This window comes from Micromys minutus (assembly GCF_963924665.1).
Source record: "Micromys minutus genome assembly, chromosome: 27".
NCBI classification, from domain to species: Eukaryota; Metazoa; Chordata; class Mammalia; order Rodentia; family Muridae; genus Micromys; species Micromys minutus.
The window spans coordinates 35,222,456-35,235,583 of record NC_137962.1 but is presented as its reverse complement, the minus strand read 5'-3'; the positions used below and the strand labels follow the sequence as shown (position 1 = coordinate 35,235,583).

The 13,128-nt window shown below is 52.3% G+C and overlaps 1 protein-coding gene across 1 annotated transcript in view; it reads left to right on the top strand.

Annotated features, from left to right (window-relative positions):
* MPPED1 (metallophosphoesterase domain containing 1) overlaps nt 1-6,124 on the top strand; it is a gene marked incomplete at both ends in the record, with an annotated part of 64,225 nt that extends 58,101 nt beyond the window's left edge. Inside the window, 3 exons of the mRNA XM_080938909.1 lie at nt 1,382-1,497; nt 4,087-4,200; nt 6,006-6,124. Of these exons, the coding sequence (XP_080795035.1) occupies nt 1,382-1,497; nt 4,087-4,200; nt 6,006-6,124 (349 nt within the window). The remainder of the gene's footprint in view (nt 1-1,381; nt 1,498-4,086; nt 4,201-6,005) is intronic.
* Nucleotides 6,125-13,128: the final 7,004 nt, after the last annotated feature.

Below are 13,128 nucleotides of genomic sequence, written 5' to 3'. Positions count from 1 at the left end.
GGGGGAGAGGAGAGGGGAAGGGGAAGGGAAAAGGGAGGGGGAGGGTGGAGGGGGAGGAGAAGAAGGAGGGGGAGGAAAGGGTAGATGTAGGGGAAAGAGGAAGGGGAGAAAGGGGGAGGGAGAGGGAAAGGAGGAGGGGAAGGAAAAGAGGGGAAGGGAGGAGGGGGAGGGGAGGGGGAGAGGATGGGGGCAGAGGGAGAATTCAGGATAATGCTTAGCTTTCTGTGAGCAGGCCTGAGTAGGCATGTCTGAGGGAGGAGGCTTCAGACAGTGCCACCTCTGCCCTGAGCTGCTCTTCCAGTGTCTGATTCCAGTCTGGCCACTGTCCCCTGATGGAAACTTCCCATGTATGGGAATCCTGTGATGGAGGTGGCCATCTGTGGCTGGGCCTTGATCCTTGGTTTTCCCTTCACATATCTGGAGTGAGAATCATGACCTCCCTTGGCCCAGGGACAGGGCCACCTTTTTCACTGGAGAGCCTGCTCGGGTGGGAAAAGGAAGCAGGTGGAGCCACAGATGCCTCTAAATGCCTGGGGCTTAGGAGACCAGACTGTGGTGGTGGCAGCTTGTATGAGCTGCCTGGCTCTGGCAAGCTTTCCTGGAGGTTCGTGTGAGGAGGGACCAGCCTTACCTAAGTGCTGGCTGTGACATAAAGCACCAGGGCTGGTCAGTGTCCTGTCACCAGACCCATTGACACAGTACTTACCTGCCTTCAGGGCTGGGGTCTGATACAGCAAAAGGACCTTTGACCCCTATACATACAAGTGACCCAGCGTGAACACCCATCCTTCACACACCCAGGTCCCGCCTTGCGAACGTGACAAGAACAGCAGGTCTGGGTCTGAGTCATGGGCTCTGTGTTGCCTGGTCGTCTTCCCTTGTGTAACACCTAGCAAAGACCTCAGTCATTCATCTCAAAGCCTACGAGGATAAGGCTGGGAGTTCTTTCACGGGGTTCTGTGGGAATCCTAAGTAGCTGCCATCAATGTAGAGCCCTTGGGTTTGCAGGCAGGGGTGTCAGCCATGTTGGTCAGGAGTCTGATTCAGGAGGCAACTTGGGGCCCCGTGAGGGGTCGTGGGGGCAATGTTGCCTGATCAACTCCCAGCGTGGGGTGGTAGGCAAATTAAAGCGCTGCCTGCCCCACCTGCTGCCCCACCTGCTGCAGCTGCTCCCCAGATCTGCTTCACCTGCATCAGGCTCCATTGGCAGCAGCTGGCCTCAATTTTTGCAAAAGTCCTCTAGACATTCCCAGTGTCATTTGGATCGAGCGTCCAGGCGTCGAGTAGTCCGCATGGCTGCTTAGCCCTGTGACCTGTACCCTTCTCTGTGACTGTGCAATGCTCTTGAGACCCTCCCTAAAGTGGCCCTCTTCTCTCCCAGGCAGCCTTGGTTCTATGGCTGGGGATTCAACCTCCCGAGAGGCCAAGCGCTCCTGGAGAAGTGGAATCTCATCCCCGAAGGAGTTGACATTCTTATAACTCATGGACCGCCACTGGGTAAGGTCTGCAGTCTCTGGTTTACCTGGGCTGAGGCCTTTGGAGGATTGTCTGAGGCTATACGCAAGGAGTCCTGGGTTGGCCTGCTGGGTCTTACTTGCTGGGATGCCACTCTTACCAAACCACTGTCCCCGAGGCTGAGGGCTCCACCTCCCAATGTTGGTCCTGTTTGGTGCGCCTCTCCTATGATCTGAGCTGAGGCTGTGGCTCACCTGTTCTCTTCTAGGATCCACTGGCTTCCTGCTTGCCCCCTGCCCTGTCTCCCTTGCCCTGTTCCAGTTTCCCCCACCCAACCCCAGCCTGACTCAGCTGTCCCCTCTGCTTTCCTTCTAACCTGCCTCCCAGTTCCTTCCTTTTCCCATGATGGTACTCAAGCTTGCATCTTGTTTAACCTGCTGTAGCCGCCTCAGTGCCTTTCAGTCCCAGGTACCTACCTGCTCCTGTTCCATTTTCAGTGGAGGAAGCCCTGAGGCTGGGGCCTCTGTTGGGACAGCACAACAGGATGGTGACCAGGCTTGTGCCCCTCCCCCACAGGGCCTCTAGGCCAGTGGGCCAAGTTCTTCCTCAGTTTCACCTGAGTCACTTGGGTTCTGTGGCCTTCCTCCTCTCACCTTAATTCCTGCTCTTCTCCCTTACTTCCTCCATCTTCCTTCCTTCCCTCCTTTTTTACTTCCTATCTCCTTCTCCCCTTCTTCTCTTCTGATTATCCATCAATCATCCTCCCTCCATCCATCCATCCATCTACCCATCCTCCATCCATCCATCCATCCATCCTTATCCACCCACCCATCTATCCATCCATTCTCCACACATCCATCCATGCATCCATCCATCCATTCTCCATCCATCCTTCATTTATTCATCTTCTATCTACCCATCCACCCATCCATGCACCCATGCATCCATCCATCCATCCATCCATCCACCCACCCACCCATCCATCCATCCATCCATCCACCCACCCATCCATCCATCCATCCATCCATCTATCCATCCATCCAGCCAGCCAGCCTCCAGCTTTTAATCCTTATCCACCCAGTATCCATTTATCTATTTATCCTTCATCCATATCTTACTAATTCATCCATCCAGCCACCATCACCCCTCTTCAATCTTTATTTCCACCACCCATCCATCCCCTAATATCCATTCATGTCCCTCATCTATCATCTATCCATCTATCAATCATCCATTTACCTATCTATATACTCACCCACCTGTCCATGCATCTAACCATCCATCCATCCCTCCCTCCATGCATCCATCCTTCCATCTATCCATCTATCTATCCATCCATCCATCCATGCATCCAGAAGTCATAGCCTTTGGGTTCCTGCTCTCCAGATGCCTTGCCCCAGCCACAAAGCACACTGCACACCTGCTTTGGGAATGCCCATGTGCACCATGCTCCAGCAGGTGCTAATAAACTTCATTTTAGACTGTAGTCATCAGGGCAGTTGGGGATGCTAGACACCCCTACCCCAGTCCTGTCTTAGCCTGTACTGACACATAAGAATGGGACTGTGTGCTTCCAGATTCTAAGGCAACACTTCTGTCAGTTGAATGAAGCCAAGGATCGGAGATGTGAACCAGTCTGCAAGATGGAGGAGCTGTGGAGATTAGGACTTAACCCTACCACGAAGCCCATTCCTACTCACCACCCTCTGCATGTCTGTCTCGTCTCTCTCCTCCCCCTCCCCACCCCACCCCAACCATTCTGCACATCACTCATGGCGAAGCTCGCTGGGCACACTGAGTTGAAGCTCTCCAATCCTTGCTGGCAGCTCCATGGTTTCTCTCACCCACCCAAACAGAGAGGGGCCGGCGGAAACCGGATTGCTCACTCGAGTCATTGATTATTTTTTGTTTGCGTAGCCATGGAAAGATAATAAGCCACCACCATATGGGGCAGCTCCGGGAGGCTGGCGGCCAAGAGACACAGTGGGCACCACGAGAGGGTATCTCAGCCAAGGAAACTAGCTTCATGCTTCTGTGCACCACCCCCACCCCCATGTATCCCAGGCTGGGTTCAAACTTTTGATGTAGCCAAGGATGACCTTAAACTCATGATATTTCTGCCACTACCTTCGCTGTGCTGGGATCACAGCCATGTTGTCACATCTGCAGTGCCCCCGAGCTTTATGCCAGATACCAATGGAGCCACAGCCCCTATGGGGTTTCGTAGAGAACGTTTTTGAATGGTAAATTCCCCTCTGAGGCTATGGAGGTGCCACTTTTACTTCCAGCCACTGTGATACCACGGACTCAGTTTACCCTTCTACAATGGGTAGCTCCCAACAGCCACTGGAGCAGCTGCAGGCTGAGATCTGTAGCAATTATATGTACCTGGACCCAGGTGCCTGGCCTCCCGTGGGCTCTTGTGAAAGAGTCTCCTAGCCCTGTCACAGAAGGGAGATTGTGCCTCCAGGGGCTGCGTTATGATGGGGCTTTTCTCTGAGGCATGGCAGGGTTCTGGAGCTTGTTCTGCTGGGAGAGAGAATTTATGCTGGAGCCTTAGCATGACTTCCAGTCCCACCCAGTCTGTACTAATAAATGACCCCCCTCAATGCCTGTTGTCTTCCTACACAGGCTTTCTAGACTGGGTCCCCAAGAAGATGCAGCGTGTGGGCTGTGTGGAGCTGCTCAACACAGTCCAGAGGCGAGTCCAGCCGCGGCTTCACGTCTTTGGCCACATCCATGAAGGTGAGTGAGTGGGCAGGAGGGGAGGGAACCTCACACAGGGCACCTCTAACTGGCCCTTCAGAGGGATTGTATGCCCTCTTTAAATCCTGCTCAGTAGCCCCCTCGCTGAATTCTGCAAGAAACTGCCCACCTCTGTGGCCCATGCATAGAGTGCTTTACAGACTCGCTGCCCTGGTTAGCAGCAGCCGGTGAACTCACTGGGGTGGTGGGGATGTCCACACTGTGGGCAGGTGGATCACAGGCTTGACCACCCACACTGCCCCCCACAGCCTATTCCTGCATATCAGCTTACCTCCTTAGTCCTCAAGCGTTCTTCCCAGAGCCCACTTTCAACATCTGATACAAACCCTTGCTACGTACTGGTCTGCTGGCCCTGTCTGTGTTGGTTCCCACACTGCATCTGTCTAATAGTTTTCTAACTTGGAAGTAAATAGACTCCAGCCATTTCCTGAGCATCTCGGAGTGCTGTTCTTGGGAGTCAGGAAAGTGGAGCGGGTTGGTCTCTGGAGATGCTCTCAGATTGCTGAGCAGCGGGCAGGCAATCAAAGGCAGAGCATTGGAGCTCACTGGGGCAGCTCATAAACAGTGAGTCCATAATGATGGTGTCTTCTTGGGCCCTCTTGTCTGCACCCAGGGCCAGCATACGTAAAGTTGCCTTTGACCCAAACCACATCTGTACGTAATTGTATAGGCAAAATGGCACTTGAGAGAAGAAAGGGAGAATGTCCCTCCCGATGTGAAGACATTGCGAACCAGAAGGGACTTCAGCAAGCAGACGTGGTGGAGAGGGCCTGTGATTGAAGACAGGAATATGACAGTGATCACCATGGTGATTGTGAGGAGACCAGAGATGATGATGAGGGTCACAGTGGTGATGATAGTGGTGACAAAGATGGTGGTGGTAGTGACACTCTGAAGATAGTGGGGATGGTGGTGATATCACGGCAGGGCAATGCTTGTAATGAAGAGGGTCTTGGTGATGTTGATGGTAGTGTGGTGATTGTCACAAGGAGGGTGATGGCTGATGTTGCTGGAGAGATGATAGTGATGGTGTTGATGACAATGGTCAGGAGGTGATAGTGGTAGTGTCGACAGTGGCGATACTATGGATAGGGATAATGATGTCATCATGATGGCAGAGATGATGTCATGGAGATGGCAGTGTTGGGCATAGCAACAAGGAAGGTAGTGATGTAGTCCAGGGGGTAGTGCTAATGATGATGTCATCATGACAGCAGGGGTGATGTCACGGTGATGATGGCAGTGCTGGAGATGATGACAAGGACTGTGATACTGATGACAGTATGGCTGATGATGTTGGCAATGCTGATGGTGGTTGCCATGGGGATGATGACAGTGATGGGATGGTGATGGCGGCCATGATGATGATGTGGCAGTGCAGCCTGTGGACGTAGCACACGGACATACCTGATCACATGTGATGACTATGGAAGTCAAGTGCCTGTACCTGGTCACATCTAATATGCTGACAGTGGTCATAGAGACCATGCTGATGGTGATGATGCTGAGGAACACAATGTGAGGGTGATGATGACTTGCTATGTGCTTTTCCTGTGATGTACACAGGCTTAAGCACTGCATTTGGTCATTGACCTCACTTGGTCCTCCTGGCAGGCTCAGAAGGACCCTATTATCACTTCCATTTGACAGATAAAAAGACCCAAGTTTGAGAGCTGTAGTAGCTTGCCCCAGACACATCCCACCCATAATGGCAGAATACCTGTAGTGCCGTAGCAACAAGTAGCTCTAGATAATGGTCTGACAGGTACATGCTTACTTTCCAGGGTATGGTGTCATGGCGGACGGGACCACCACCTATGTGAACGCGTCTGTGTGCACTGTGAACTATCAGCCTGTGAATCCTCCCATAGTCATTGACCTGCCCACACCCCGGAACTCCTGACTGCTAACCCCTCCAGATCTGCCTGCCCATGTCAGCCCCGTACGTCTGGCCGAGAGCCTGGATCCCCTGACCCACTTCCTCCCATGCAGAACAGCCTGGACAGTCCACTTGGCCATCGGGCCAGCCAGCAACGAGTAGAATCCTCGGGATAAAAAAAAAACACTCGCCTTTGTCCATCTTCTGCTGCCTGCATGGGGCCTTGAGCAGCCCTGTTGGGGGCACCGGGCTCATCTGTTTTCTCTGTGTGCTTCTGATCTTTCGTCCTAGAGCCTCACAAGCTCACAGCCCTGTCTCACTTGGGAAATGACAGAAGAAACTCGGTTCAACAGCCTTTGGTTTTGAGAAGCCGCTGCTCTCAGATGGGATTTTTGGAAGTTTTATACAAGATGTCTTACTACCCAAGTGTGTCTGTGTGGCTTGTGAGCCCCAAGGTTGGGGGAGGGATGTATGGCCTGGTCACAGGCAGCTCTTCTCTGGATAGAGGAAAGGAGACAGACCTGCTCCTTGTGTGCATGGGTCTTGGGAGTGTTCAGGGACATCTCAGGAATTCTGACAGCCCCTGGCCAGGCCTAGGCTTAGTCCCTCATTCCTTCCTCAGGACCCTGCTGCCGTGGACAAAGGCTGAGTGTCCCCAGCTTCTGCTCAGAGCCTGGATTTTGGGGGGCTTTGTTCTTCTGGGTGGCCAGAACCTGCTGGTTACTCATCACAGTGAGGCCATGTTAGATCCCCTGCGACCAAACTACTTTGTAGATCACGGTGGTCAGGGGGTTCTGCGTGCTGAGGCCCTGTTCCTGGTCATATACATGCCCCATGTGTGGCATGTGTGCTCCTCCAAACCTAACCAGGTTGTTAGAGTCTACAGGGGGGCTCCATCCTTGTGTGATTGATCTCTCTCCAGAGGGTTCCAGGAAGCTTGTCAGTACCACCGATTACCGGGAGGTGGCGCATTGACAGAGCCGCCCTGGGTGCTGATGGCAGCTCTGTCTGGCTGCAGGCTTTCTTGACTTAGGCCTAGGTGAGCCCATCTACAGGGGGCAGAGCCAGCAGGCCCTGAGTCAGAGGGAGACAAGAGCCCATTGTGGACGATTTTTACATTCATTCTGATTCATGTCTCTAAAATAGGATTATTTGTCCCGACTCTTGATGTTTTACACCCTTTATGTCACGAGGGCCTCCCTTGCTTGGCCTGGTTCCAGCCTCTGGGGACCAGATATCCTGGTACCATTATTCAGTCTAATTTTGCTTTATCTACAGACATTCCTGGAAGGTAGGTACTCTTGCCCTGTTACAGAGATGATGCTACTGAGTCCAGAGAGGAGAGGTTACTTGCCTGAAGATGCACAGCACAAAGGGGGCAGCAATGAGATTCTGGCCTCACTGTTACCACCAGAGTTCTGTCCCTACAAAGAAGAGCCTGGGTGGAGAGTCTTGCTTAATTTGGAAGGGTCCTGTTCAAAACTGGCTCTTGTTCATCCTCAACCAAGAGTCCCTCAGACCATAAGGAAGTCCGAGCTTTAAGCTCAGCATTCCAGCATCCTGTGAGACCCACTCCCAAGTCTTTCTCTGCGGGTGAGTGATCTGGGCTCTGTGGCTTACTGTGGGTGAGGCTGCATTCCAAGGCCACCTTTCATGCCCTACATTGGCCAGGATAACTGCACCCCACAGGCCACAGGGCTGTGGGAATCTTGCTTGGGCCAGTTCCTGGTGTGTGTGGGACATTTACAAGGTCTTTCTTTGGTGCCTCAGATGCATGGTGTGTTTGGGGCAGAGATGGGATATCTCCCATGTGCTTTCTCAGCTCTGCAGTTTCTATGTGGACCAAGAACTATAAACTTAAAAAATTTCCTAGGGCATCTTCAGAATGCGGCATATTTTTATGTGAAGAAGAAAAGCAGTGAATGCAGCTGTCTTGAAGATAAAATTCACCGAAAGTCCTCAAGACTTAAAAGATGGCGGCCTGCTCCTCAATCATTTTGGCATAATTTGATTGTGGCTGTAAATTTTTTTTTGTCAAGCATGTCAGACAATAAAGTCTTTGTAAAAAGAAAAAGCCGAGTCCATCTGGCTGTTCTTCCTTTGGGTGTGTCCCTGGGTCTTAAGGGCGCAGAGGGAAAAAGAACTCAAAGACCTAGTGATTAAAGACACCTCCCACCCCGTGTGTTGGTGACTATACTCTCTGACTTGTCTCAACATCAACACCACCACCACCCCCGCCCAGGGCACGAGTACTGCAGAGAAGGCATCATGGGCAGCACTGGGTCTGAGCTTCTAAACAAAGCATTATGGTGTGGCCCAAATGCTGGAATACCCCGAATGTGATATGGCCAACCTAAGCCACAGGATTGCCTAAGAGAAGCAGCCTAGTCTCAAAGTCCCTTTCAGCTACAGAACTTCTACCATGGATTGTCAGCTGCTTAACCAACTACTCATCTTTCCTTGCCTGATGATTCATACTTTCGTATGTCCATTCATCTACTCACTCAGAAAACAATCACCCACCCATCCATTAGCATTTCCCAAAGGGCCTTGCTTAGATGACAGAAATGGTGGTGGTGGCCATAACCGATTTAGAGGGACGACTGATAAAGGTAGATATGAGGATAAAGGCCCCCGAGAGCCAAGGATGGCAGTAGATGTGGGCAGCTGGTTACTGAAGGAGGTGTGGATGTAGAACAGGTGTCACACAGAAAGGGACATAACTGACATCATAAGTAAAGCCATGGGTCTGAGGCAGAAAAGGCCTGAGGAGTGGCCCGGGGGCAGGCATGCAAAAACAATGTCCCCATAAACTTTCCTCAAACGGGTACCCTGCCCAGGGCCTCACAGCCCCTGCAGCATCATGTCCTGGGACCTTGACTTCTGAACCATGGTTCCTGAGACCCTGGTCTGTCTGAAGAACTCCACCAACTTCTACCCATAACCACTGGAGCCACAGTAGGGTTCCTGCACAGGGTGTGGCCCTCCGAGGCTGTGATCTTACAATGTCACCACACTGCCAGAGCCGTTTCAGTGCACAGTCTGTGGTGGCCTCCTTCCCTTCCCCCTCTTCCTTCTCACTTCACACATGGAGAAGGTACCCTACCGAGTTGCATCCCTCTGCAGCCCTGCTGAGATTGGAGACAGGGAACCAGTGTCTGGGGACTCACCAGAGCATGTCTTGGGCCTCCTGGCCCTGCCTCCTAAGGGCTGGAATCACAGAGAACCACCAGGCACATGGGACCTTGGGGGTCAGAATCCTACTTCTCTTGTTTGTACACACGTGCTTTAACCACCAAGCCATCTCTCTGGCCTCTTGCTGAGTCTATTTAAAAATCTCTGAATATTCTGGAAACAGGTCTCTTTGCCCCGTCTCTGGCTTGGTCTTTTTCGTCCCATTTTCAGATCAAATGTTGAGATTTTTGATGAAGCTCGATTTATCTTTTTTTCCCCCCTCTCTCTTTGCTTCCCTCACTCTTTGGATACTGTTACTTGTTCTTTGGATATGGTTATCATTGGCTCAGGTGTTTCCCAGAGCCCTATGTATTGACAGGTGGCCATCAGCCAATGGCTAGGCTGGGAGGTGGGGTCTATAAGGAGGAAGTTAGCCTACAGCAGTTATATAGTTGAAGGGGGTGCTGGAAACCCGCTACTGTTCTCCTTTTGGCTACCACAAGGTGAGTAACCTTTCTCTGCCATGCCTTCCTGTTACATGTACCACACGCCAAAAGCAACCAGGCCAGTGGACCCTGTGTGAGCAGGAGAGCCGAAGCGAACCTTGCTTTCCTAGTAGCACTGCATCTTGGGTATTTTGCCCCAGAGAGGAAAAGCTGACTCTGCAGGTGTTGCTTTCAAACTTGAAGTTGAGTGGATTGTCTCTCCTGTGCAGTCCTGGCTCATCCTTCGGTGTGAGGTGTGCTAAAGTTCATGTTTTGCACACAGGTACCATCCCTCTAACCCACTGTACTGGCTGTTTTTGTGTGTCAATTTGAGACAAGCGTCATCAGAGAGGGAGGAGCCCCAGCTGAGAAATGGTCTCCAAGAGATCCAGCTGTGAGACATTTTCTCAATTAGTGATCAAGGGTGGGGCCATCCCTGGGCTGGTGGACCTGGGTTCTATGGGAAAGCAGGCTCAGCAAGCCATGCGGAGTAAGCCAGTAAGCAGTGCCCTTCCATGGCCTCTGTATCAGTTCCTGCCTCCAGGATCCTGCCCTGTGTGAATTCCATTCCTGACTTTCCTTTGGTGATGAACAGCAATATGGAAGTGTAAGCTGAATAAACCTTTTCCTCCCCAACGTGCTTTTTGGTCACTAGGACAATCTGTAACACTGTTTTAGAAAGACATCTGTCACCAACTATTTTTTGTCAAGACAGGGTCTGTATAGCTCATGCTATACAGCCTTGAATTAATAATGATTTACAGGTGTGAGTCACTGTGCCCAGCTCCAGCCTTTTAAGTTTTTGGTGTGTGTGTGTGTATGTATTTCTGTGTGCATGTAGACCAATGTCTACATCAGGTATCTTGCTCTCTGCTGTCTCTTGCTGAACCTGAGCTCGCAGGTTATCTAGCCTGGCTGGCCAGCGCCCCAGGGATCCTCCCCTCTCCCCCTGCCCCAGGGCTAGGATCACAGAAGTACACCAGTATGCCTGACTTTCATGCTTGTGCAGCAATCTACCCACTGAGCCACACCCCCCATCCCCCACCCCGGGCTCCTTGCTTCTTTTTGCATATCCAGCTGCGACCCTGCCATGGTTGGGTCTTTTGTGAGCTGTGTTTCGTTGGCCCCCATCTTTGGCCATTGTGGTTTCTGGTGAGAGGTGTTGGGGTTTTCCCTCTGGCCCTCCCTTCTGCAGGGGTCTCGTCCCCTGCTGGCTCCACAGCTGTGTCTGTGTCTACGTGAATACCACCTGCACATTCACCACCTGCACCTGCGTTCTTCCTGCTGCGGTTCAAGTGTCCTCAACAGGTTTGTGGCCACTCAGCCATTGTTGACCCAAACACTCCTCCTTTGGGTTCTCTTCCCCAATTTTCTGCCCTGTAGCTTCCGCCTTTCCGCACACTTTTCTCTGCATCTATCCACACTGCTGAGCACCCCATGCCCTTCCATTCTTCCCTGGTTTGCACACGGCTTGCCACTGTCACTGTGGTTTGCATTTCCGGCATTTTTCTGAGCGCTTGGTTTTTCCCCTCTGTGAGAGTTTTCTGTCTAGCCACGTTTGCTGGCTTCGCTTTCCACTGCAACAGGCAATGCCTGCTGCTTTAACCTCCAGCGGTTTCCAAAGAGTCCCATCTGAGGCTTGTCCCTGCAGACTGTGGGTTTTGGAGGATTGGGTAATATTTTTGCTGAAATCGGGGCATGTTTGCCAGAGGGGCGTCCACCCTATTCCATGCAGTGACGGGGGGGGGGGTGAATATTCTGAGCTTCATGGGCCACCTGCAGAGCTGCCTTGCTCTCCTGGTATCCCACCCTCTTCCTCCCTCAGTTCCTCAACAGAGTCTCAGCCACCAGAAGGTCAAGGGTTGACTCTGGGTTCTGAGAAGGGAGTGGTATCAGAAACAGCAGGTTCTGAGTATGAGGTTGTATGAGAACCAGTGTGGGGAAGATGAAGGCTGAGGTGCAGGATGGGAGGAATTCCGAAGTCTGGGAACATGTATAGGCACCCACAACCCCTCACCTGATCCTTCACACTGTGGATTTCAGGTTACTCAAAAAAAAAAGCAGGGACCCTTTTGGTTTCTGGGGTTGGAGTGACACCAGATCATAATAGCCCAGTGTCTCCCTGTCTATGTGACTGAGGGGCTTGCAATGTGACCCTATTGCAAGTGTCACCCTAGGCATCCGACTGGAAGTGCCGGAAGCTAGGGATGTGGCCAAGTTTGGCAAGCAGGAACCCCCGTGCCATCAAGTCCAGCAGAGCAGATCTCTGGGCCCAAGCTATCACCCAACTTGCAGCTTCGCTTTCTTCTCCGGAGGGATTCAGAGGCCATGCCTGGTTAGGCCAGAGACGTTTGCCAAGTGTGGGTGCCAAAAGCAGGCTGGCATTCTCACGCTACCAGCTGGACCCTGTTGCCCAGTGTTCCTGTGAAGAAGGGATGAGGGTGGCAACGCGCCCTGCAACATGAGGATGTTGGCCCCGCCTTCTGCAGAGCCCAGGGGAGGAGCCCCAGGCATGAGAAGGCAGAGGCTGGGATGTTGGCCTATGTACACTGCTGTATGAACACAAGGGCCAAGACCAATTTGGGGAAGAAAGGGTTTATTTTATCTCACAGCTTTGAGGTCACACATAGCATTGAGGGAACTCAGGGCGGGAACAAGAGGACAGGAACTGAGGCAGAGGCCACAGAGGAACACTGCCTACTAGCTTGCTCCCGGTGGCTTGCTCGGCCTGCTTTCTTCTGTGATCCAAGAGCACCTGTCCAGGGGTGGCACCGCCCACAGTGTGCTGGCATTCCCACGTCAATCATTAATCAAGAAAATGCCCTACAGGCCAATCTGGTGGAGGAAGTTTCCCGGGTGAGGTTCCCCCTCTCTCAGATGACTCTAGCTTGTGCTAAGTTGGTGAAACAAACTACCCAGGATGGGCATACGGCTACAGCTACCCTCCTGCCGGAGACAAAGTGGGCAGCAGAGGCAGCCTTGGTCCTTGAATAATGGGGCAGGGGCTTTGGTCAGGAGGGGTGCCCTGCAGGCAGTCATGAACAGACCCCCAAGAATCCCAAGTTTTAAAACATTTTATTAGTCATAGCTCTTTTAAAGTCTCAAGAGTCATTCCCACAAAGACTGCTTTATTTGCTCAAACTAATGAGTAAGAGGGCCTGAGGCCAGCAGACACCCTGTGGTTGCCTGGAGAGGCCTCAGCGAGGGTGAGAGCCGGAGTCTGCACGTGCTGGAAGTCTGGCGATGGGTAGGGTTGGGTTCTGAAGCGGCTCCGGGGAATTCACTAAAGCCCTCCACTGTCTGGTTTTACTAGTCTTGGGGACAGACCCCGATGCCCCATCTGTCCCCAGTGCTGCCCCGCCTGGATGC